At 37.6% G+C, this 27,776-nt stretch overlaps 1 protein-coding gene across 3 annotated transcripts; it reads right to left on the bottom strand.

Annotated features, from left to right (window-relative positions):
- Positions 1–558: 558 nt before the first annotated feature.
- CFAP97 (cilia and flagella associated protein 97) lies at positions 559–27,625 on the bottom strand. Of its 3 annotated transcripts, none has more exons than XM_040065452.2 (6): positions 27,529–27,625; positions 19,509–20,387; positions 19,347–19,418; positions 11,319–11,578; positions 3,106–3,256; positions 559–2,446 (listed from the first exon to the last, which is right to left on the bottom strand). In XM_040065452.2, the coding sequence occupies exons 2-6, from the start codon at positions 20,365–20,367 to the stop codon at positions 2,319–2,321; spliced, it is 1,470 nt and encodes a 489-aa protein (XP_039921386.1). In that variant the 5' UTR covers positions 20,368–20,387; positions 27,529–27,625; the 3' UTR covers positions 559–2,318. The 3 variants fall into 3 exon arrangements, with proteins under 3 accessions (XP_039921386.1, XP_039921387.1, XP_039921388.1); XM_040065453.2 differs by lacking the exon at positions 27,529–27,625 and adding an exon at positions 27,298–27,436; XM_040065454.1 differs by lacking the exon at positions 27,529–27,625 and adding an exon at positions 27,029–27,171.
- Positions 27,626–27,776: the final 151 nt, after the last annotated feature.

Genomic DNA, 27,776 nt, shown 5'->3' with positions numbered 1-27,776 from the left:
AGAAAAGTAAGCAGTGTCAATGCAGGAAAATGCCACAGGGTAGACAAAGTATATGAAATAAAACATATGGAAAACACAGGTAAATGCCTCATTTCTGCTTAAAAGCCAATGCACACAGTGTGGGAGATTGCAGGCAGTGCTCTCCATAAAGATACCTGTGGTTGATGTTCAAAACTGTCCATGAATTAAGCATTCTTCTGAAAGCAGCCCTGCCCTGAGTCTGTGGCACTCAGCAAAACACTTGCTGAAAGTGTAACCTAAAATGCAGCCATCGGCTCTGAGAGGGTGGAGATTAGAAGACTTTGCAGATGGTTTGCAATTGCTGCTTGAACTCCCATTGTCACAGTCAACTGATACTACTTCCTTTGTTCCTTTGCAAGAGCTGGTCACAGGCAAACTAAAGCCAGTGACAAAACCATTATTTCCTTATATCTAACACTTTAACAATGGAAAGCCTGTATTTTTTTAAACGTTTTTCTATGCACCAAGCTATTCAACCTTCTTTGCACCTTAATACCAATTACAAAAATCTGTAAAACACCACTGCAATGACAATTCATGTTAAATATTTTATTTCTTATGATTTACAAATGACATACAAAATTGACACTCGTTCATACCAAAGTTAAGTAAGATGAAGCATTGTGTTTCTTCACAGAAAAAAAATTATAATATGAACATTAAGAAGTATTTAAACTGTTACTCTGATAGTCACATTCAAGGACAAAAATCTTTAAATAGAGAATTTTAATTAGCACAGTAATAGAAATAAATACAGCAGCACTATACAAAGAAATCGTTAACAGTTCCTAACCATGAATAATAATTGCAATACAAATCTGTTTGCCACAATGCTGCTTAAAGTTAAAAGTATTGTCAAACAGCTAAATTTGATCTGCAAGTCACCAAGTGAAGAAGCTCTGCCAAACTATCACAAGGAGTAAAAAGTGCGTTACAATGCGGAATACCTGAAAGCCTAAGCCCTCATGCAAGCACTAGCAAAGAGTAATACGTTTTTCATGTCAAAGACATGAAAAATTACCAAATACAGGTTTTTTTCTTTATTCATAATACAGCAATTTCCTTCCTGGGAAAAAGCTGGGGAAGCAAGCAAAGTTTCAGCAATATCCACAGATAGTGGCATCACAATTTGTGCTCTTTATAAGGCTCAAGTCTTACAAAACAAGCTCACTGAAAGTTTGCCTTTCTGCACAGAAATAAACCACACCACCTACTATTGCAATTACCCCATACCATTAAATTTTACTCCTCTTGTCAATGGATGTTGCTATTGGAGCTTATCTGACATTACTACAAATATTAGATATGAACATGACATTTAAAAACAGGTCAAGAAAAGTAACAAGACTTTGTTTTCTATTGTCTTTTTTTTCCCCTAAACCCTGCTTAGTAGTCACCCCAAATCAATGTTCAAGATGTTTCCTGCAGCTCAAGTTTACATATCCTCAACTGATAAGACCACACACCTGCAAAGCAGGGCCATGAACTACTTCCCTTACTTCATACTATTCTCTAGTTCGAGAAGTAACCAGAACTTACTCTTGTTTACACTAAATCTGAAACTGCTGTTTACTTCAGTCTTTACTGTTGTTCAGATACTATCAGATGCTTTTCTACACAAAGATCCCAGTATCTTGTTCCAAAATCAAGTAAAACTTCCAAAATCCTTTTGATCTGGAAGAGATGCAGCCTTGCATACAAAACACACTCCAGTTGCTGAACGTTTAACAGTGGCAAAACATCATCTTCTGCACCTCAGTTTATAGCTCACCATGGAGGAATACACAATCTGCTTTTCACCTCTTCACACTGCTGTTTTAAGATTCTTTCAGTCACAAGAACATGACCTACAAAATTCAGAAGGCTCTTACATAAAGCCCAGATGCAAAGCAACGACAATCCAGGAATTAAGCATATGCTTATAAGTTTAATTTATTATTTTAAAGTCTTATTGATATTTTTAAAAAATTATTTACATTTTGCACCTGTAGTGCAGCAATTCTGTCATTCCATGTTATGGATACAGATTCCACTTAAGACCTGAGACTAAAATAGTTAAATTTCTATTTAACATGTCCATTTAAATACCTCCTTCGCTTTCATAAGTTCTTCCTGTCACGGAAAACACTGACAGAAGTATTTTATACCATTTAAAGACCATTTTATAAGCAATTACTCTAAATGCAATGCATTTTAATCACTGAACAATGCAGAAAATATTTTTGCACATCAAATTTACAAAAGCACTAAAAATAGAAGTTTGAGCATCATCTCAGTACATGAGGCAAAGAACACACTTATAACCAAGCAGCATGAACATTAGTGGATTTAGGTCTCTGTAATGCCCCACTGGCTGAATCAGACATGGGCTTTTCATTCCTCTGGTTCAGTGTACTTTGTACAGTGGATGGTCTTGAAGTTACTCCTGTGAACACACAAACAACACAAAGGGAGAATGCTTATGCTCAGCACAACAGAAAACTTCATGCTGTGTTAGTACTGCAGCACTCATTACTCTAGCTCTCAGAATAAACCAAATCAAGTCACAGTAAATTGAATACAACCCCAAAGGAGTTTATTATGAGTTGTTTACAAATGATCAGGAAAAAAAAATTCAAGCCTTTGGTTCTTTAACATGACACATATAGTTCTATAGAGACACATTGTCTACTTCCAAATCTTACACACTGAGTTTCTGAGAAAAACAAGGCTACTATCAGTAGATCTAAATTTTCTGAATGAGAATTTGAACATCCATTGACATTATTTTGGCATTTTTGGTTGGCTTCTGTCAATAAAGGGTACTGGCAAAATGAGAAACACTTTACTACAGGGATTTTTTTCTTCTTGGAAAAGATGATTGACAAGATAATTTATTAGAAATTTAAGATGGCAAGAAAACTGCATATAGTAATCACTTTTGGTGACTAGAAAAATAATTTTGATGACTTCCATTTGATAAACAATCAAGGATGACAAAGAAAGTTTTTACTATTCTTAACAGTAAGTGCTTCACAATTCTGAATTATAGAAAGATAAAAATATGCAAATAAATGCAATAATCTGCAACTTCAAAGTACTTACTTGTAGGACTAAGCTGGCTGAAAGGAGATTTACTCCTTTTTACAGAAGGTGAAGAACTCACGTAGCTCATGTGGCGGTGATAGTCCCTCAGTTGTTCAGAACGCCTCATACCAGCTGTTGGTTTCACTGCTTCCAGTTTTTTCAGGAAAGCCTTAATATTGAAGAAAAATGTCACCAGGAAAGACAAAGAATGAACAAGATGCTGCAAAACAAACAGTCTCAAATCGACATTTATTTGAACGGCAAAAAGCCCCAAAATTTTTAGCAGTACACAACAGAAACTTCTCCACTGGTGACCAGCATAGGCTACTCTGCTATTCAGTTCTTTTCCCAGTGTTATGACAAAAATTGTAACTATACTGTGCACATAATCAGTTCTACATTGAGTATATCCTTAGTACCTCATAGGTCTATGTGCTTTATGCTGATTTGAAACAATATGTCTATTTGGTGACTATCATCAAAGGTAGTGAAGAAATGAGTTACACTATTCTAATACCTTTAGTTAGCCCTCCCTTCTAAATTTCCAGTAGAATGAGAGGTTTGAGGTTTTTTAAAAATCTTTGCTTTGCTAACAGACCATTTTATATTGCCCTATATGAAGCCCAGAGAGTATTACTGACTCCAATTCTGTGAAACTAATTTCAAAAGGAAAGCACAAACACCTGTGAGATTTCATTTTATCCATAATCTTATTTTAAGAGAGTCTACTTGAAATCATTGACAGATACTTCCTCTTGTTGAAATTAGCCCTGGAAATCATGTGGTAAGTGATATATTGGAATAACTACTTACACAGTATTTTAAAGATACAGTTTCCTATTCTGCGTAATTATTTCTACTTGAAAGAGAATTTATTGGTTTAAGACATTTCAATAATCTAAAAAAAAGGACCTGATAGGAGGATAAATTGGGAAATACCCAGCTACATGCAACTTCCAATTAACAACTTCATATTTTTAATATATTGCACCTTCAGTGGTTGCCTCGCATAGATCTATTTATTTCCTCCTCTTCTAACTAATTTCAATTCATTTGATGGCCTGCAAACAATAGGCAATAACACCACCTTTGCTGGTCTGGGTTCTGACATGTATCTTATCAACAAGAGAATGCAAACTGTGCTTACAGTAACTCTCCAAAGTACTAAAGATAACTCTATAAGATGCATTGTCTAGATATATACTTGTATGGTCAAGAAACTATCACCATTAAACTGCACACCTAATCACGTACTGATTTTTTTTTTTTTTTTTTTTTTTTTTTAATAAGAATAAAAGAATTTAAAAGTGACTTGGGAAATAATACAGTATTCACAGGATGTCAGTTGTCATTGTCTAACTATAACAGGAATCTACAAACTGTTGGTAGTTTATGTATGGGCACTGGAAACCTGCACAGAGTGCACAAGAGATAAAGGACAAGTGACTTTGGCTCAGACGTAACATGTCACAAGTGCTTGCATCAAGTGCCAGCCACTTCATAGTCAAGCAGGAATACCTAAGTAAGCAAAAGTCAAAGGAAGGACTTCAGCTACAAATAGCTCTTCACTAAAGCCCATTACAGAACATGAAATGGCAGACTTGTCTCTAAATGTTATAGCCAACATTTTTCTCACAACTTCATCCGCATATCCTCATAAATAAAAACTTTACGTTTATAGACTTGCAGAGATCACTTATTTTACCTTCAGTACTAAAAATGCAATCTCTCAATGCATTTAGTTCCATCACAAATAGATCAGGTAAACTGTAGAAGTGACTTTCCAGTGAAAGATAAGGATATTTCAAGTCTGCACTCAATTTTAACAGCCTCACAGAATTTGCACACCTTAACACTGCAGTAATTTCAAGCCTGATTCTGAACATACTGGCTTTTTATACATACATACATATATATACATACATATATATAGAAATATGCCCACTTCACTCTAGTTTAAATAAAATTGTCTGCTTTTGCTTTTATGCCTGTATTTTGAAAAGTATCAAGGCACCATTAATGAAGGGCGGGGCGGGGGAGAGCTACAAAAAAAAAAGAGGCAGATACAGATTTTGTGGTGCAGCAGTGTCTAAAGGAAAGCCTTTCTAGAGAATGAGAAAAGATCACCTGTGGTTCCCTTGCCTTCTTCTGTGGATTGCACCAAGGGCATGTTAACTTCCATGCTATTTTCAGTCATGAATTTTGCTGTTTGGAAAACAGCCTGCTGCATGCAGAAATGAACACATCGACACAGTGAAATGACAGTCCTGACCTACTAAATCTGTAACCCAGAACCAATCTGATTCTTATGGTTTTATTACCAGCCTTACAGTCTTGAGGTCCTTAACTGAGGAACTACCTGGTACAATAGGACAAGTAACTCGAGCAAATGTTTTCCAGTCATACATATAAATGTACTAATTCTTTATGTTCTGAGAAATGAACTGAAAAAAGCTGACACTTTCCTCGTTCTTCTGAAGTAGCAAATCTCTGGAGCCTTAATCCTGCATCACTGAAGTAAACAGAAATTTCATCATTGATCTCAACAGTCAAAGAATCAGATTACAGAACATACTCAGGTATTTAGATCCAAATATATGTTCCAAATCAAATTTTAAGGAATAAAAGAAAATGAGGAACAGACACTAAAGGCAGGAATGTAATTAGTTGCTCTAAATTACATTGTAGGTGCTCAGAACATATAGAGATAATATTGTATCATTGATGACCTCTCATCTTGGCAAAAGACTTCCCTGGATTATATTCCCCCCATCTTCTTTCCCTTTAATACTGAGTTTACAGCAAAAGTGGACTATTCAAAAAAGAAAAGTCACTGAAGGTGTTCCTGCATGATTACCTCTTAGGAATAGGATAATCCTTTATAAATCTAGGCATCTGGACATAGATTAGTATCTATAAAGATACTAAAATACATATTGTCAGTGATGGAAATATCAGAAATGCAAACAATTTGAGAACAAAGAAACCTACCACAATCAAAAATCCGCTGCTATACAGTGGGCCAAAGGAAAATCTGCTAATTCAATTTTGGACACATCAGGAGAGCACTGAAGGTAATTCTAAAGCTCTCCGTCAGAAAAAGAAAAAAAAGCCCAAGCATAATTAGTACTGACTCTTCTCTAGCTATGTTGAAAAAGGAAGGAAAAACCCAATGAAAATACAGCACTTTTAAACTGAATTCAGAGAGAAGGTTAAAAATTTCACTTTTGCTTGGTTTACTTTGCTTTTTAAAAGTATGAAGGCTTCAGTTTCACCTCCTGTGAATCCTATCAGCTGACTAGTGTGCCTTGACAGCTGTTCAAATTTATTTATATTACGCCTCCTCTAATGTCACTGATGTTAGTGATCACCCTGTCCCTTTGCAGAGTCCAGGGGAAAACAGATATTTGCATTCAAGGACAGCTTTCTGTCCTTATCAATACAAGTATTTGTCAATTTCTTTAATTGCCAGTTGCATTAACTAGCTCTAACCTGACAAACTCTGACAGTCAGAAAACTCTTAAAGGTCCTCAATTTACAGGAAATTCTTTTTAACTGAACAGCTATCAAGTTTTTGTGTGGCTGGCAATACCACAAGGAAAGTAGGCTAAGAGTACAGAAAAGAAAAACCCACAAAATTAAGCAGTTTGCAAAGTGTTCAAAACTCTGCATGAACATGTCAAACAGTCAGTCTTTATTATAATTACCATAGCAGTACTACGGTAATCTCAAGTCTGGGTCAGGAATCTAAAGACCATAAAAATCTGACCATGAAGAGCCTATAGCCTAAATACTATCATCACAGAATTATACTGTATTTGCACTTACTCTAAAATATTTTAGCCATGCACATCCATGTACCACTCCCACATCCTGACAGCTTCCCGTTATGACAAGGCCAAAGAAACCTTTTGGCACTGCATTTTTTAGTCTCAGGAGCTACCAACATTTTGTCTTTTGGTTTGGTATACACCACTTTTGAACTCAATAAGTGAAAGTATCATATAAAATTCTGTGTTCTTAAGTTTCTGAGGCGTCATCAATGCAACAGGAGTATTTCTGAGTTCCTAAGACCACACATAAGACTACATTGTTTTTCACAACTGCATTCTGTACAGCTTTCTCCTCCAGACTGATATCAGTGAGACTGAACAAACTTGGTATTCTTTCCACAACCACCTAGGTGTGCAGTATCCAAGGCCTGGTGACGCTCTCTAACTCTGGGGCTAGTCCTTGGGGACAGGACAAAGGGAAGGCAGAGAAAAAGCAGGGAGGAAAGTGCAACGTGCTCAGTTGCAACCCTGATGAACCAGTGGCCCTCCTTCTACTTCTTTTCATGCCGAGAATTTATTTCCCTTGTTGCAGCATGACATATTTGGCAGGGCAGGCAGGGTGCAGCACAGGATCAAAGGAATATTCCCCATACATGGTGTCAGCCAGGTAGGGGACCATCCCTAAAGCACCATCCCTCCCTTGCCCTTTACCCCCCACAGCACATCTATGACAGCACATCTGCACCATTAAATCAAATGGAGACAAATGAATACACATTCATTTATGGCAGTACAATAAATGTATTTCCAAAGGACATTTAGGCTATCCAGCACGACAAAGCCAGCTCTGACTACAAGAGAAAGGAAAAGAATCCTGAAGAATCCTTGTACTGACAGAGGCCACTGACTGCAGCAAGTGGTGGCCAGAAGCAATAATAAATCTGCAGCGCAGAGGACTCAGGAAACCAAGTAAGCAAAAAGAGAAAGCCCTTGCAGAGAAACACAGTAAGTGATTTTTATTTTTTTTTTTAATTTTTTTTTATTTTTTTTTTTTTTTTTTTTAATTTTTAATTGTGGAAGGGTCAGTATACTGGAATTGGGATCAGAGCTGGATCTATTAGGGCTCAGGGTACATTTTGTGGGAATAAGAGGTGAGGGAATGAAGAAAATGGAGTCTTATGTGCAGTGAGCCATAACAGCATGAGGTGTAGGAAGAATGTGCAAGAATGCATGGAAAGATTAAATATCCACAAAAAAGGAACACCCTTATCCCTCCTGAGCTAACGTTTGAGAACTGCCTCAACCAGGGCTGCTAAGTTTTCTATAACAATTCCAGTGTGAACTCAAAAGGTCACTGTTCCCTAGGAACTTGACTGAACATAGCAGCTTAGCTCACTGTGGTCATCTAACACCTAAATCCTAGTCAGAATAAATAAAAATGATGGAAAAACCCACTAGAAAGCAACACAGAGATATGAATTTCCTCTGAGTTCTGATTAAGTGACTGAAGAATGATGTGATGACTCCAAATCAGTATTTCAAGGACTCCAAACACTTACCCTGTATATGCCAGGCATTACACAATTAACCATTAAAAGTTTCAATGGCATATAGTCTATCAAGTTTGGTATCTTATTTACACCCTGAAAATTATTACTGGATCAATACAGATAGACACACATATATGCAGACATGGGAACAAAGTAACACATCAGTCACACTCAAGTTCCTTTCCACTGAAGAAGAGGGATTGAAATTATTTTCAAACACAAGAGTAGAATGTTTTCTGAATCAACAGCATCCTCTATTGGTAAGAGACACACTCTGAAAAGCAACCAAAAGTAGGTTGCATTTATGAAAGCACAGTCAAAAGCAGCAAGTAGAAAATTCTGGCATTAATTTTATTAGTCATCTGTTCTGCTAATTGTGCTTTTCCCATAAATTGCTTATCATTACTTTAAAACTACTGTTCACCAGAGCAACACATCTTTTTGTTCCATCATTGCTCTTTCTAACAAAGCCTGTGGGAATGACATATTTTTCCTGTATCTCTTGGCACCCTTTCACAAAGTTAGGGAGCACAAAACCGGTCACATTGCTCTCTAATTTATTAAAATTTTACTTATTTTCCTGCATCATCTCTGATACTAAATGCCTGCAAAAGAAATCAAACCTTCTGACAACAGTAAGTACAGACTTTACTCCAAGAATGTTCTGGTGGAACAAATGAACATTTTCCATAGACAAGTTGTTAACCTCAGGACAAGAAATTATAAAAGCTGTGCCAACACGAGCAAAACAAAATCTCTGCATGAAAACTCTTTAATCCCCTGCAGAGACTACTGTTGTAGATTTCTATTCTTGAATTATTTACAAAACTCTGCATCCTTCTCCAACAAACATTTCACAAAGGTGTATCAAACACCATATCCTCCATGCAGTACCCTCAGGCCTTGTATAAAAAAAGATTCCCAAGAAGTAAGAGAAGAAAGACGATAAGAAAGTTCCACAGAATTCCACCTCTTTAAATTTATGAAGGTGAGGAAAGTTGCTGGCTAGAAAAAAACCAGGTTCATAAAGCACATACTTTTATCAATGTAAAGACAAAAAAAATCATCAGTGAGCAGGGTAGGGTTGCTCTTTCATTTACAGTCTCAGAGAAAAGTATGTCACGCCTGCAATCTCAAAAGGTAGTGCTACAAAAAATCAGTATGTTAAAACTGTGATGCTCTGGGTGTACATACACTTCAACCAGAATAAAAACATAAACAAAACTGCTAAAATATGAAAGCAAAGTTAAACAAAACGGAAGAGCCACACTGATGAATCACTGATCCAAAAAGAAAAACAGAATATATCATCCTGAATTTGGGGAAAAGAATAAACCAAATGTTTTTATAGTCTAAACTAGCATAATGTCCTAACGTTAATTCTCATATCAATCATGTCCACCCACATTGCTGACGACAACAACTAAACTATAAATGAGTCAGTAAAAGAACAATACTATTTCTTGGACTTCATGCAACCACCATTCATCTCTAATGTGTACTAAAGCAGCACTAAGTGAAATGACTATGTGTTTAGGTCTGCTGCATTTTTGATCCAAAAGCTGCAAAGACAAGACAGTCTGGAACAAACACTGCAATATATCAGGGGAAGAAAAAAGGGGTTGTGGCTTTGAGTAAAGAGAGGTGTATTTTAAAATAGCTTTCACATTCATTTACTGTAATTATCAATTGTTATGCAGTACAGCATCTAAGTGTTTGTTACAACCTAAGGCACTGTGGCACAGCACCTCGTCCCCATCATCTAAGAATATATTCTTATTAACCAGGTTCATGTGACAGAGCAAGGCCTGTTTTCAACACTTGAAATAAACACCATCAACACCCTCCTACCAACCTAAACACACCAAAGCCTAAAAACATTTCTTCCCCAGCCAATGACAAGTATCACATCTATAACAAAATCTTGTGCTAAATTCTTTCAGACTTTAAAATATAATGTGAACTGCAGTCTAGTGGAGCTGGGGAGAAAGCTTCCTAATTTGCAAAGTTTTAACAATCCAGATGTCTGAAAGCTGGAAGAACGAAAACCTAACAGATTTTCCCAAATAAGGTAACCAGATTTTCTCCATGTTGAATCTGTATAGAAAAGGAAATTGCAACCTATACTTACACAGAAGTTAAAAGGTAATAAATTACTTCCAGTACACATTTTCCAATTATTTTAACTATAACTGTATGTCTTTTTCAAGCACACTGATAAATACATAGGAGATATGGAAATCTCATTCCATGTATGTATTACAATTCAACTACTAAAAGTATCTTATTCAAACCAGTTTTACTTCTATTATTTTAGAACTCTGTCAATATTCCTATAAATGAGTCTGAATTTTTATCTTCCAGTAAAGTAAGTTATTGTAATTGCCATTACACTGTGACAGTGTTACAAATATTCCAAGACAGAGATAGCTACGAGTCAAAAACCAAAATGGACATTGACTTTGTATCCTCTGTATTTCAAATAATAATGGGTTTCATGCTATCATATTGATTGTTTTACTTTATGCAAGCCTGTTTTTGAGAGACTACTAGTCACAATGCATGAAGCAGAACAAACAGACTGCTATCAAGCATTTTGAGTGTGTTAACAATAACAGTCGTTCCTTTTAAATTAAACGTTACCAAAGTAGAGCAAATGCACGTAAATTAAAATCTACTTCCATCTGAAAAAAACCCCATCATTATTCCTACCTCTCTCCCAAAAGTCCAAGAAACTCACCCATATGAACCATTACACCAACACCAGAGTAATGCAAATTTGTTGAAGACTTACTGCAGTAAGGGTCCATGTGCTGCCTCATCTATTTTCTAAGTATTTAGCAACAGCTCATCTGACAAAAGACAGTCCTTCTCAATTGACTGATCCACATCCATACTCAAAACTTACCAGGTTTTCTCTTTCAATTCTTTGCTGCTCTTTTTGCCTGTTGAGGGCAGTGTGGTACAATCTAGGCAGAGGTACAGACGTCTTCAACGTGCTGCTTCTCCTTGGCCTTGCAGACTGTCTGGACAGTTCTTTCAGCAACCTCTGGTTTTCCCGATCAATCTGTCTTACTTCTTCATTTGTGAAAGAGTAATTTTTCCTTATCCCTCCAGATGGCTGATCGATGGTTAGTTTTTGTTCTTTTTTATCCAACTGTAAGAAAGCTTAAAATAGGAAAAAGTGGAATAAATGTGCAGGTTAGAAAACACAGCTTCAGGAACCCAGTACTAAACATAAACTAGAACCAAGAATCAAAACATAAATTAGATGTTTGCATATTAAAAAAAAAGATTTAAACTTTGCTCCCAAGATACTAAATCTAAAGTATCCATCGTAGCTGAGAGGCACAATAGAAACAATGTTTCAGACAGAAAACTGACACTGGGGAAGCCTGACTCAGAGACACAAAGTTGTACTTCCTTAAGTGATTTTGTTGATACTTAATTCCTAAAGCAATTCTACATCATAATGTCACAGGAAATGCAAAGGGAATGACGAAAAATAAATTCAATGGATGGAGAGAAATAAGTGAGCACATATAACCCAAGAAAAATTACTGGGGCACGGAAATTTAGAACAGTAACCAAACAACAGTGATGAAACCATGATCATAAGGTTTCAAGACAAAGAATGCACACTTAAAAATACACAGCAACTTGACGTGCACAATTGCAAGACAACTGGAAAGTTCTCTCTTAGCCAGAGCCAGCTATATTTATTACAGTTCCACTGGAGCTTTGCTGTTGACCTATTTCTAAGCCTTCGCTTTGTAAAGCTCTGCAGCAAGTCTTCTGGCAACTGCTGAGTAAGAGTTTTGCTGTCATGGTGTTACCCTGTCAAACCACTGCATTACCTATGATACAGGAAAGGCAGTACCAGGTTAGGTCAGATTTTTGAAGCTGAGACAGACAAAAAAAAGCCTTACTTGTGCAATTCCCCACACTACTCCAATATCAGAATGCCTTCAGAAGACATTCCTCACTCTTACTTCTAGAAGTCCCACACAGATGAAACAAGCATCCAAAGCAGAAAGAGAAAACAAACAAGCCAACCCCAGGCAGGCAGCAATATTTCCTCAGCAAACACTGCCACATCAGCAATCTGTTTGCAAGAGATGTCTTAGGCAGCCTGACAGTGAAAAAAAACCTCAAAGAATGAAGAGCATTTTCTTACTTTGAAATTAAATTAAATCTTTCTTTCAGTACCTCAACTGATTTTATTTCAGAACTGATGCAAGTAAACATTGCTACTGTCTTTGAGAAATTTAAGAACATTATTCAAAACGCAAAATCCAAAAACTTCATGAATTTCAGCATTCATCTGGAAATTAGTTAATTTGCACTATCAGCATGCTAGCCACTATAGGTAAGAGCTGTCCCTAGGCAGTTCTGTGAGGTTGACCACATTAGCAAATTCAGCTTTTGTTTGTCAAGAGAAGATGCAAATCACCTCAAAATCAAGACACAATACAAACTAGCGCAGATCAAGTGTGCCAACCAACAGTTAATACAAAATGTCTTGAAAAACATCTCTATAGTTTAGTAAGTTATTCTCAAAGTAAAACTAGTACAGCCATCAACACCATTGGAGGAGACAAACCTGGAATGAGACTCATCGGGATAAGCCTACAAGGGACAAAGAGAAATGCAAAGAAAATAACTAGAGCCACACAATTCACATCAAGCTGCAGCATAGATATCAGAAATAATTTTAGAAGGTCTGTTGGAACAAGCAAAACCAGCACTGCAGAACACAGCTAGAAGAAATTAAAGAACAACTATCTGAAGAAGATATCACGTTACATAATTGATAATTGTATTCTTATGGAGCTATGAAAGGTAACATCACCTTTTGCCTTATATCCATAACATCTCATGGGTTAAAGAGGACTGCATGTCACACGCAAATGTGGAAATACAGCTGTGACAATGAACAGTTGTTAAACTCAAGTCTTTGACCTAGCCTCGTGGCATCAATGCTATTGATGATGAAAACGAGACATTTAAATTTATGAATGACTGTCAGCACAAATTTCCAACAATTCTTATGCCTCTGTGGAAGGTGCCAACTAGTCAAAATCAATTTAAAGCAATGGCACTCTGAATAAAGACTTTTTCAATTAGAAATATAGATTTTATGCCTAACCCGGTCAATGACTTTTAACTCACTATAAGAGGCAGGGTATACTTTGGCAGAGACTGTATATACTCTTGATTATAGCCAGTAAAGAGATTAAAAATGCTTCAAGGTAATTACTTACTACCTATTTTCTGACTTCTTTGGTAAACTGCTATTAGGTGTGATGAAAAAATAAAACCAGAGCAATGACATGGAACAAAGGTCTTTCCCTTTTACCCCCAGATTGGTCATAAATGCTACTAGAAACAATGATTCAAGGAACCCTGAAGTGATTGCTACACATAGAGCTCAACAAGCACTGCTTACTTCATCACTCAGATCTCCTGGGATTACTGGTATGCAACTTCTGTAGCATTAAACACTCCCTGTTTTACCAGAAGCTCTCAGGCAATTAGAGTGAATACCTTTCTATGTACATATCCATGCATTGCTCTACTGGATACTACTTCTTCTATATGCAAGGAAAATCTTACCAACATTACCCTCATCTTCCAGCTTCTTCAGTCACATTCCCCCCTCAACACAGAGACTTTTCTTTTTTCATTCATCTCTTCTTTCTTCTTCCTTTCCTTAGCCTTTTTCCTTTGAATATGTTTCACTTTACAGTGCCTCATCCACACCTTTTATCACCTCACCACAAAGATAGCCTTTCCCACTTGTGTCAGGCAGAAAGACTCCATCCCACTTTCTTCAGTATGTTGCTCATTCTTAGCCTCATTACTATTTATTTATTCTTAATGTAGAAACTGACTTTACTACTGCCAACAGCTTTCTGACAACTTTTGAAGTTGAGAGCTTGCTAACAGTCATAATATTGAATTTATCACAACTCAAGAGAAATATATTAATACAGTGAAAAAATTAAAAACACCACAAAGGTTCTGTTGTGAAGTTATTCAGTGAAGCCTTAGAAGACAACTGCCAAAACCCAGTAAGTAATCTATTGATAGATGGCTAAATTACAGAAGACTCATTAATTTTGCATCAGAAGTTCAGACCCAATACAATACATGCAGCAGCAGCAAGTGTTTTTTCAAGGGATGGAATGAAAACACCAATCTAAAACTCTCCAGTTCCTCAAATTACCTTTTTATTATTAACCTTCTATATGACCCAAAAACCATTTGAAACTTCACAACTAGATTTCTGCTGCAACACACCAAAGCACTGGATCAGGTAACAAAGTGAAAGTATCTGGTTCATTGTTCTTCAGGCTGTTAGTTAATTGGAATTATTTTGCTTTGCTAATACTTATGGCTAGGAAGAATTTAATCTGCAAACACCACAGCAAAGTAAACCATAACTTACTGGATCCTACCCATAGATAGCCTTTTTTAAGCCACACAAATGCAATACTGATCTCCACAGGAACTGTATCACAGGACAAGTGATCAAGTTTAATAGAAAAAGAGACACCAATGCATACTGTGTCATTTTAGCAAAAGAGCATTACTAATACTACAGCATGCATGTTCCTAACAAAAGAAGCAGAAGAAATCACCACTCCTTAAACGATGCTCAAATAAATCACAAAAGCAATGGAGAAACACTGGGGAAAAACTTCTGTAGGTCTTCCTGAAGCAGAGGTCACATTCTTTCCACGTTTCAGAAAGACACTTCTGACCCATGAATTTCAAATCAGCAGTAATAGTTGCCACTGCTTCCAGTCACCTGACTGAAAATCTGTCCAACCTGCCTCTGTAAAGCACCATTTATACAGCAGCATATTCCTATTCTCCACACACTTGCTATCACAGAAGATTAGGTAATCCACAGCAGGAACATGTGTACAAAATGTACTGAATGCATGCTACCACTCACTGGTAACATTGCTTTCATGGCAAAGATGGCAGGTGTCTAAGGAATGTTGGCACGCACCCACAAATCCAGGGACAATTCACTGTCAGTAAGCAAAAAAAAAAAAAAAAAAAAAAAAAAAAAAAAAAAAAAAAAAAATCCAAATGCTATTAAATACTGGTAGCACAGTTCATGTTACATAACTCAGGCGTTTGAATTTCATAGTTATTTCAATGATTCATTCATCAATGCACCCACACTACTCCTTAATCACAAAGCCTAAGTGTTTGAATGGTTTACCTGACTATTTTTGCAGTGGACACTGACAACATGAGATAACACTACAGTTTAAGGTTATGATTTAAGTTTCTAAAGAGTTTGTAAGTCTTGGAACAATGAAATAGGATTTACCTATCATATATATATACTCTATCAATGGGTAGTAAGTAACTTAATTAAACCACTAGTTACTTTTACTGTCAGTCAGACCTTAAATATAATTTGGGGTAGATGATAAATAAGCAGCAGTATTTGCATAACGACTTGCACACTGTGCAAGGATTGATTCACAGGATTTCTATGGAAGCTGGTTTCCATGGAAAGACACCTGACATTTTTTTAAGCCATAAACAAGCTGTTTATTGCTTTCAATTTCTAGGCATTGAAATAACCCTGCAGAATGAGAAAAGGCCAAACCTTATATAAAATACAACTTACAATTAGCAAGTCAAATGCATTACGACAGGATGATACGGCTGTCCTAAAGACATTAAGGCTAAAATCAAAATCATGCATGTTTCAGTGTATCTTTTGCAAACCCAACATAAATTGCTTCAATGCTTACACTTGATTGATATTTTATTCTGCTACACTACCACATGCGTGTCACATTTGAGAAGTACAAAAGGATTAAATAAATCACAATTCTTCATCAATATATAGCAGTTTAAGAGTGAAACTGCCTTCAAACAAATACTTCCTAGAACATCCATTATTCCAGGCCACAGAGCTCTTTAAAAGGAATTTTGGAGAATTCAAGATTTGGTGACTTTTTTAAGAAAAGGAGAATGTCCTTTTCAGGTAGATTTTTTCCCTATTTAAACATGCTTAAATAAGGCTGCTAGTTCTCTCTTGAAATCATGAGCAAGATACCTAACAGGTGCCAGACTTTTTTTTCCCCATAATTACTAAGTTTCTCATGGATGTTGAGGAAGCCTTTATCTCTCCATAATCTCACAGATTTTCCATTTCTTTTCAAACTCTAAATATAAAAATAAGCTAGCAGTTGCTCTTCTACCTCAACACAAGTTTCTAGGCCTGTGAAAACCAAGCATATGAATACACATACATATGGAAAATTAGTTCAAACCTTAAACATACACACTCAATGGAATGCCACAGAAAAGCTATATATGCTTAGATCCACCCTACAGTTTGGGTACATGTATATTGTAAAGTCTGCTTTAAATTTAGATATGGCTTAGCAGCTTTTCTAAAATACACTAATCCAGCATGAATGAGCACACATTTAACATATCCCTACAGAGAACAAAGTTTCAGTTATCAAAAACTTCTATCTCCTGAGTGACAAATTATATGGAAAAAAAAAAGTTAAAGTAATTTCTTCATGTTCAAATGAAGCTACTATTTAATTTTCTACCACAGTTGTTCAGAAACACAGAGCTTTTACTTTCATAATAATGATGTTTATATTACAGAGCTTTTGACAGAGGAAGCTCTATTTTAAAAACCTAAGGCACAGAAGAGGCAAAAAGATTTATCAGCACAGAGGTCAGTGAGAGCCCCAAGGATAGAACTTCAGTCTGTGGCCAGCTGCCCTATTTACCCCACCACACCACCTCCTCAAGTTAATAATAGCTAATACCATGGATTTACAGACTAATTCTCACAGACACTTCTGTAAAATAAGCAGGTATCAACCCCATTTTATATAGAAGAAAACACAAAGTACTAAATTCTTTAGCACAGTATATACCTTGTGCTATCCCACTGTATTGATACCAAACAAATTTAGATAAAGAGATACAGAGCAATTTTAGCAGACAACTCTGTTCTGAACTACAGAAATCACAAGAATTGTCTATAGACAGAGAGCAAATCTCTAGCATAATGGGTTGAGACAGATGAGTGCTTAGGTCACACTCATATACTTAATCTCTTTATCTGCATAATAATCAAGACACAGGATCAAGCAAAATAGCATCAGAGAATTTTCCAATTTATTTTATTCCCAGCTTTCTAACATGGTGATTTATGAAATTACCTTCAAAACCAATTTTTACAATCTACTTCTTTGCATTGCCATACTTAATTCCTTTTTTTGTGTTTAGATTACTCAAGAGTACAGCAGAAGAAATAACTCTGACATTTTTTATTACTATGGGTTTGGAATATTGCTTTCAGTTATTAATTTTCTGAAATATCTTCAAGGTTTATAACAAAGTGGAAACATCATTGAATCACAAAACAATTACATACAAAGATCTACATAACACCATGAAACAAGTGAAAAACTGTATTTCTACCTAAAAATTTATAATCACACCTGCTATCAGTGGTATCCATCTAAAAACAGTTAAAGTGCAATACAGAGCAGGGACACTATGAGATTTCCAACTACAACTATGTTATTTGTGATATTTTACCTTATTAAGAAATGCATCTCTGAGAATACCTACCCTGAGCAATGATACCCATTTGCTTTAGGGATGAGATGAGTCCATTGGTAATCACCAGTTATTAAATAGCTTTCTGCTAACAGGGAACAGATAAGGGCATAGGACATCATCATTTCAAGTGCCTAGCAACAACTCTTCTGACATCATGTTTTGACAACTGGTTGGAATGGTTTCTAGAAAGAATGGCTGAAGCACAAGGACTGTCAGGGATGAGAAAAAGCTCTACCTTTCTTGATGGCTAGCATTGCTTTTCTTAACACCAGAAGAATTTCCACAGAAGTGAAATCCTCAGTTTTTTACTGACAGGCAAGTTAAACCATGTATACAATACATTCTAAATCCTTATTCACCAGAAGCTCAGTCTGGCAAGGTGCAAAGTGAAGAAACACAACACATGCAGTTTTTTAGTCATGCCAGGCTTACTTCAAACTTACAGCAAACCTGGCTTGGAATGTACCAGACAAACTGCAAGAGGCTTTCCTCACCTGAGATCAGCAGATTTCTTGAGTAAAGCCTTTTTCATTCCACAGACTTTAATACTGAAAACTTTTGGGCCAGAAAAACAAATGCAAAAGCACAGTGTAGATCTTAAAATATGCACAAGAGGTCATTCAGGGCATTCTCACCCCACATAATGAAGGTGTACAGTGAATGCAGAGAAAGAGACTACAAACTTTCTTAGGCTTTATTATTAAGATTTTTAAAGTGTATTAGTCAGAAACTTGAGTTTTAGTAAAGATTATCTGCTATTTTTCTTTTTAAAATACCTTTACTCAACCTGTGGTATTTTAGAAGGCAGACACCTAGTTCAGAAAATAACTTCAAATATTTCTGTTTAATTATCAAAAAAGATACTATAACTTTAAGTATATGAATACAATAAAATGCTATGAAATTTTGGATTGTCTTTCAGTTTTGGAGGTTGATAATCCAGCCTTTCAATAGAAAGGTTGATGTTTTAATTTAGGTATTAAATTGTGCCACAGTCCAGTACACCTTAAAATGCATGTGCAGTTTTATTACCCAATTTATTAATATATCAATTCTTTTTTAGATTCACCCTATCTGTGTATCTTACTTCTAGGTATGTGCAAACCAATGCATGTTTCTTTTCTCTACTACAGGATCAGTACTATTACATAGAGAAAAATTCAAAGAATTAGATCAACACCACTTAAACAGCAACCAGTTTTAAAAATACATATGGCATATGAAAACCCCACTCTCTTCTATTAGAACACAGTTGTTCTAAACAACTGGCAGATGTATTTTGTAAAAAAGATAATTTAAAGATCACCTTTCAGAAGCTGGTTCAGGTCCATGGCATCGTGCAAGACTTTTCGACTATATCTGCGATCAAACTCGGAATCTAATGAAAAAAAATACAGATATAAGAATGAATTTCCCAGCCCCATAGGTTTTGCACATTTTAGAGTTGTACTTATATTCTTAAAATTACCATATAATTCTTGGTTCACATTTTCCTGTCTCTTTACTTTTAGTTTCTTATCATTTGATGCGACAAATTCAAAAGACTGGATAGGACTGATGTCTGGAGTTGACAGAGGTGTTACGTCAGTCACTGTGTCCTCAGACTCCTCCAGGTCATCACCAAGCTTTGGTTTTCCTTCTGCTAATTTCATTGCTGACTTGAATTTTTGTTTTGGAGACAGAAGAGCATTTCTACAAGCATTCCGTTTTGGGGAAGAATGAGATGAATCTGATAAACAGCTATCAGAATCTGTGTCAGAACAATCTGTATCTGAGCTTGAGGATGACGATGAGGACGACGAGGAGGAGGAGGAAGAAGAGGAGGAGCTGACAGTATATTTTTTGCTAGCCTTTTTTATGTTGTTTGGTTGTTTAGCTGTCTTTGGTCTAGCCTTCTGTTTTTTGCCGTCATCACTACTATCTTCTTCATCTGTATAGTAATCTTCTTCACCTTCTTTAACTATTTTAGGAATTCCAGCAGGAACAATCTCCTCTGTTTCTCTGTTTCCTGCAGGTGTTGTTCCAGATGTACCTGCATTCTCTGCAACTGGAGAAACTGTCAAAGATGAAGCATCTTCAATACGATCTTTGCTATTTTCTGGAGACTGTTCCTTTTCCAAATCTATCTGCTTTTCTTCACTTTCCTCCTCAGAACACTTTTCATGCTTTGAATTAGAAACCAAATCAGTGTCTGTGAGAGCTGCCTTTATACTTCCTTTCTCTATATATTCACTGTTTTCTTCAGCTTTCTTTTTTTCTTCCTCAAAGTCACTGTCAAAGAAGGCATGATCCACTTCCCCATCAGATATGTCTTCAAAACGGTCCATAATGAGACATGAAGTGCCACCTGCAAGTACCAGAAAACATTTCCAAAGATTTGCATAAAAACAGATCCAAGTACACTTTGAGTATAATAGCTTCGCTCCTCACTGTTTTAGCTCTAGTAATTTATAATTTTGCAATTAACTACATGAAATTGCTAGAGAAAATTCCCTAGTGAGCTCGGTAAAAAAATTTACTGCCACCTTATTGCACACAGTTTATATGTTAGACCAGAAAGCTTTACTTTAAGCCAAACCATCACAATTTTAAAACTACTACTTCTAAGCAAATTTGTCAAACACTGTTACTGGCTAAAAATCTTAACTATTACAAACAAGCAATTAATGTGTCTTATTTTTTCCCTTTAAGCTAGAGCCATTTGAATCTAGAACCACTTATGAGCTATCATTAGTTGGAATTTTATATTGCAAACCCTTTTCTGTACACAGTGGTCACCATCTTGGCTGACGCAGCCATATACAAGGCAGACTTTCAGCACTTAAAATTAGGAGAAATTTCAATTTACATCAAAAGATCCATGGCTCCAAGGTTAAATTGTGACAGATGTAGGGTGTGTCAGTGTTCAGGTTTTAGTTTAAACAAGGAGCCTGGCTTTCATAACAGTCCTCTGTAACTCACACTCCACAGTACAGTAAGGAAACTTAATTCTTTCAGCTGAACCTAGACTTCAAAAAGCGTGATCCAGACATGAAACCAGTGTATTTACACCAGAAGTCACCATTCAGTCCATGGGATCGGATCACAGCTGGCCCAAATACATAACATTGCAGACATCAGGACCTCAATGTTAAATATTATGTTCTACAAGTCTGCTCCTATTATGTCTTACTTCTTAAAGAATTTTATGGTGTTTGATCCTATGCGTGTGGCAGGATATAAAAGTTTCCACTCATTAGTAGTGTATACATATATAGGAGTTAAAATAAAAAAAATCCGAACACCCCACAACCAAACAAAATTAGCCAGTATCAAAGACTACCAGTCCCATCTGGCCAAAGGCTCTTTTCTCCTAATCTTTACAACAGATTTCACCTAAATTTAGTAAGCTACAATCCAAAAATACGTAACATTCTTTAGACCCAAGGAAACCAAATGTGAAGACAGTGGAAGCAACTACACAAGGCTGGCGAACCAGAATATTTTACAAGATAGATGATGTCCCTTAAACCACATAGTTTGTTGCCACGGCAAACAAAGGTGGGAAAAAAGGAATTTCCAGGAAAGGTTCTAGCTAAAAATGACTTCAAAATACAGAATTTTTAAAGGTCACTTAGATATTTTGCCACTTCTCAAATAATATTAGTTCAGAGGAATTGAAAATATGCTCTTCAAATCACAATGTAAAACCAAAAAGTCTGGAAACTCCTATGGTTTTAAGAATCACAAAGCCAAAGAACCGAAAAGAGACTTATTATGCTTAGATGTCGTATAAACCTGAAACACTATTAAGCAGCAGAAGCAGAGATTATTTTCAGGACCACAAAGATAATTTTCTAAAGCACCTAGCTCTTCAAAGAGCAACAAAAGAAGGAGTAAAACACTTCTGGGAACGCAGATATCCAGCAAGTTAAAGTCTCACAGGCACTAGCCACCATGAAACATCACCCTGCTGCTTACAGAATACTTCATCTGCCTCTTCATCCTGGCAGGGTGGTCCACAAGAGACACCCCTCAGGATGACTGCCTTGTTGGCCATGTCCCTGGTTCTTACTCACAGGCACTCAGCCTTATCATCACTGTCCTTGAGCTCTACACAGTTGAAATACTCCCTAATGTAGAGGGCCACCCCAACACCTCTCCTTCCTTGCATATCCCTTCTGAGGAGCTTCTAACCATCCACTGTATCACTCAGCCCATGACAATCACCCCATCATGTTTCAGGATGGTGACTACATCATGGTTTTCCCACAGCACCATGGCCTCTGGCTCCTCCTGGTTTTCACCCATGTTGTATGCACTGGTGCAGGTGCACTTCAGCTGGGCTATTGATTCCACCCTTCATGTCACTTTTTGTGATACCTGGCTCCAGGCAGCTTGCATAGCCTGCAATGTGCAACTATCATGCGAATTCCTGAAAGTTTTTCTAGAGCAGCTTCCTAAAAGGATAACATATTTTAATATATAAAAATAAAAAACAATCAGAGGAGTAACACATTATTTAAATTTAATTTATACCTCATGTACTCTAAACCAGCAGGGAACAAAACCTGTAAAGTATAGACCATGAATGATTTATTTAGCAAGTACAACTTGAACAAAGCAAATTCTATGAAGAAAATTAATATAGGAAGCAGAATTTGAAATAAAACCCTTTCTTCTCCATGATCAGAAGCTATTTTTACTTAAGGAACTAGCATCTCTCTAGCTCATAACTGGAAATATTATGACTGATTGGTAAAAGCAGGCATGTGGTATATTTCACTTGTCTCAAATAGATTTGAACTACTGTTAACACTACTGAATACATAAGAGCGTAATGGGCTAAGGCAAAAAGGTTTACAGGTGGATGCAGACAAACTAGGATAGCTTAATATAGCTGAAAACTTTAATATAGCTTAAAATATAACGTTCTGTTGCGTGTAATCACATCCGCATATTTTTGGTTTACGTAAAGCTACACCTGCAAAGGAGACTGAACTAACAGCATCTCATCGGCTATAATGTGTAGTCACACCACAGCTTCTCAGATGACTCTTCTGAACACAGTCTTTGAAGTGAGGATGGGATTTAACACAAAAGGGCAGTGTAGAGCTGGCAAAAGGTGATAAAAGACAGCAACAAGCCTGTACGTTCCTTTCCACCATTAATGCCAGCCAGGGAGCACACATCTTCCCACTCTACATGATTCAGGAATAGCTCAACTCCCTGTGGGCTGTTTCCTAGGAAGACTGAGACATAACTGCTTTGCAGACAGCAACCACCAGCACAGGAGAGATCATCTAGCAGTTTGGCCCTGCCCAAGGAGCAACAGTCATTCCACTGCCAAATGCATATTTCAGTCCTCTGGTACAAGTCCCTAAGAACTTTAGCCTCCATCTTAATGGGAAACCAACATGGCATGTCTCTCACTCAATCATTCACAAATTAAAGGTTAATTAATTCTGTCATTTACATTAAAAACAAGAGGAAATAAACAAAGAGATGGTATTTTTGGATCCTATTCTACTCCTGCATTGAGAGCATCTGCGACAGAGCTGGAATTTGCCAAGACTATGCAATACAGAAGAGGTAATTTTGCTGATAAAGCATGCCTAAATCAATAAATTGGCTCTGTTTATGTCACACCCATTTAGGTACAACACTGTGTAATTTTACTTCTGGGAGAAATACAGAGTTCTGCTATGTTGCCTGGTTTTAATACACTGAATCAAAAAGTGATACTCTGAAATCCCAAAAAATCATGCCATTACAGTCAAATACTTACCATAATTTTACTTAACTGCTAATTTTAGTGACCGCTGTATTTATTTACAAAAAACACACATGCTTTTTATGGCTTTCTGCCATGAAACCCTGTAACAAAAGCATGATCAATTCCAAAGAGCAGGCTGGCCATTAATTATTTGCCAGATCTTTTTTTACTGTAATATTTCTTATCCCAGTGTAATTCTCTACCTCTCACCCCATTCTTCTTGCAGCTCTAACAATCACTCACTACCGTGGCCAAGCGCACCCTTTTGTCTTTGTCTCTTCCTCACTGCAGCGCTTCCTAGTTTAGGAAGAACTAGTTTATACCACTTTTTAACCCCTTCAAGCTTGACACATTTAAGATCAGAAAGCAGTGGCCAAACAGCCAAGGTGAAGATGCAGTCTGACCGCCAGGGCTTTAGAGACTCACACTTTCTCATCAGAGGGCTGACACACTGAGAGTCTGACTACCTACCGAGACCACATCCACATTCTCACCAGCTGGACGCTACAAGAACAAAGACCACGCAGCTCCTGCACAGGTCAACCACTGCCTGCTGCTGCACTACCCAAAGAACAAGCAGCATTTTAACATCCTCCTCTGTGTCAAAAATCAGAATCACAGTAAACATAGTGAGTGTTCTTCCCCTGCCAGCTACAGCACCACCTGAAATATTTTTGTAGGCAATGCCTAAGAGCAGACCATTAGGTGTGACTGCAATTTGAAGTATCTTCTACAAAGGTAGGATGGTACATAAAAAGTCATGTAATGAGGATACAGACTTAGTTGTGGGTTTGTGTTTCAACATATCCTGCCTTTCGAAAACATTTTTGAATGTCAGAAACTAACACTTACAAAGTACATTAAGTACCCAGTGAAAGGATTTAAAGGATTTGAGGTGTTTCAAACTTGGTTATACCTTGAAGTTATCCACTAAATCTTTCACTTTTAAAACACACACCACCTGAAAGCTGTGCATCTAAGAGTACTGAAATAAATCATAGAAGACAAAAATCAACATCCAGGTACAAGCAGTGATCAACTTTCTTTTAAGTATTCTACTTTCATAATAAAGGAAGAGGATGATTTATATAGAAAGGACAAGTGGGATTTTTTTTTTCCTTATCTTGTAACATAAAAATTCTTAGCATGCAGACTATCATGCTCCAAAGAAAGCTGGTTTTTGTTTTGTTTTGGTTTTTTCCCCGCCCCATCTGGTAACATACAGATTCTTAGCATGTAGGACACCAGACTCTGAGTTTGCATGTTATGCATCCTCTGAAGGGCCTAAATGCTTTCATGACATGGTGGGATCCTGGTGTTTAATAGAAGGGGCAAACAAGACCTTTACACATCCGAGGGGCTGAATCAGAAATGTCTGATGTTTTTGTGTGCAGCCTGTACATCATCACAAAGGCCATAATCTTGGATCTTACATGTAAGCTTCAGGTATAATACTGTGTCATCTGAAAGGGCAGACTTTAAAAAGCTTGTAGATGATCCTACATGCCACAGATAACCACATGCCACCCATCCTACAAAATCTGCACTTTTATGCATTCCTGGATTGAGCCTTTCAAGGCCAATTGCATTCAAAGCCTCCATGGGCTTAGCAGTCCTGATGGCCCTCTGGGCCCATGTAAGTCTTACAAAGAAACACAGGGCCTTCTGAATGCCCTTCTAAACACAGGCAAGCACAAAACCACAAGAAGAATCCCAGTAGGTCATAACAGCTTTAAGTTCCAGAAAGGGAATGTCCCCAAATTACTTGTCATTTTCTCTGGTTTCTATTCCAAACCATTAAAGCATTATCTAGGTTTAGAAAATCAAAAGAACGATGTGTGTACTACACCAAAAAAAAAAAAAAAAAAAAAAAAAAAAAAAAAAAAAAAAAAAAAAAAAAAAGAAAAAAAGGGCAAGAAGTGTTGCAAGAGCTTGAAGCATTCCAGAAGCAGAGTCCAAAGCTCTGACAACTATATTTTTAAATGCCGATTATTTCACAAACTCGTTCTTAAACTTACTTATTTTTTAGCAATGACAACTTCATTTTAGTCTTCAAATAACTCTACTGAAGAATTTACATTTGCTTTTCTGAGTACTACTCAAGTACATCTCGGGTTCTGTTTCTTTCTGTGCAGTCCTGGAAATACTGAAAGATGTGACTGGGTGGAACAAATAGGATTTTTAACTTTGTGGAACTTTGTTCTCTTTCCACTGACAATTCCAGCAATCGCTTTCTATCCAAAACATAGAGATTAACTATTTTTTCAAAGAAGAAAAAATGTGTACAATGCATTCTATGCATTATATTGAGCACCACACTACAGACAAAAGCAGGGATACCAAAGAAATTTAGCACTGCTATTACGTTCGTTCCATTCTACATTGCTGTCCTGATGTTTTTATGAATGCTGCACAGAAATTTTAACCACTCAATTTTAAAATATGTATGCATCCAAATGTAAACACTAGATTTTTTAAATTTCTATTATATAGTAATAATATGAAAATGCAAGCATTTGCATACTATAATTAAACCAGTTTTCAAAAAAAACTGCTTGGAAAAGAGAAACTTCAGCCAGGCATAAAGAATATATGACTTTAAATTAAGCTGTGCCATAAACCATGCTGAACTGTATTTTAAAATGCTGTGAAAACTCCATGAAAAAAAATAATAAAAAAAAACAACAAAAAAAACACCCCACAACCAAAAACCAACAAACCCAACGTTTACAAGGACAACATATATTGCATTTTGCTGTAGCATCTCACAGGGTCTTCTTCAAATTAATTCAGTTCTCTGCTGTGCTGCAGGAGCCCAGGTTTCAGAACTACCTTATTTGATATTTCCAACCCAATCCATAAGGGTCAAGAGATTTGGTGGCTAGTTATGTTTCAAAATTACAGCCCCACCTTGGGAGTCATTGCTGCAGAACACAGCCCTGTGCTAGGCAGAGGGAGTTACACGTGTGTCCTGAGGAAAAGTGTGGAAACGTGACTCTTGCGATGATTAACACGCCCGAGGCAAGCTGTTCGCAGTAATCATTCCAGCTGAATTAATTCACACTAATTAAGACCAACCAAAACACCGCTCTGAACTCTATTTGGGCATCACTGCAACGCGTCCCTCCAAGTCCGGTAACTTTAAGGACAGCACACACGACACCGTAACTCTCTCCCAAAGCTGACCACTACGGCGACAGCGAGGGCCGGTGTCTCAGAACGGAGTCTCCCACCTCTTTTCCAATGTCGCCGAGGAGCAAAGCGGGCAGGCAGGGCACTGATGTGGGGCGGAACACGCGTCTCAGGGCGGCATGACCAAACTCCGGCCGCTCAACGCCAGCCCCAGCACGGCAAAGGCAGCGCGCACGGGCAACACCTACGTGCGCGTCGCTCAGGCAGGGGCGCGAGTAGGAAGACAGCTAATTAGAACATTATTTTTAAAAAAATTACATAATGGTAAATAATAACGCATATGTACACACGAACAAAACATGTCTCCCACCTTGTTACGGGAAAAAACTGCCGCAGACGGGGGAGGAACATGCCCGTCGTTCCCAACCGCCCCCAACCGCCCTCCAAGGCGCCGTCCGTGGCGAGGAGGCACCGCAGGCCCCACCACCCGGCCGGCACCGCCGGGAAGAAGCGGCAGCGGCGGCTGCCGTGTCCCCCTCGCCCCCCCGCCTTCTCCCGGCTTTGTTGTGGTAACCGCACAGGCAGCCGGGCGGATACTCACAGGCACGGGAGGAGAGAGCGACGAGAGCGCCGGGGAGGCGGGAGCTGCGCAGCGCTGAGGCCGCTCCCTCGCCGCCGCCGCCGCGCTCCTGCGCAGCCCCGGCCGCCCCGCGCGCCGCCGGGCGGGGAGAGGCGGTGCCTCAGGGACGGGAAGGGAGCCGGCACCTCCCGGGGGAGGGAGGGGCCACACGGGCACGGGCTCTCCACGGAATCACGGAAACGAGGTAGGAAGAGACCTCTGACATAATC

The sequence above is a fragment of the Hirundo rustica genome, chromosome 5, assembly GCF_015227805.2.
Source record: "Hirundo rustica isolate bHirRus1 chromosome 5, bHirRus1.pri.v3, whole genome shotgun sequence".
In the NCBI taxonomy this organism is placed as follows: Eukaryota; Metazoa; Chordata; class Aves; order Passeriformes; family Hirundinidae; genus Hirundo; species Hirundo rustica.
This window is presented reverse-complemented; position numbering and strand designations above follow the sequence as displayed.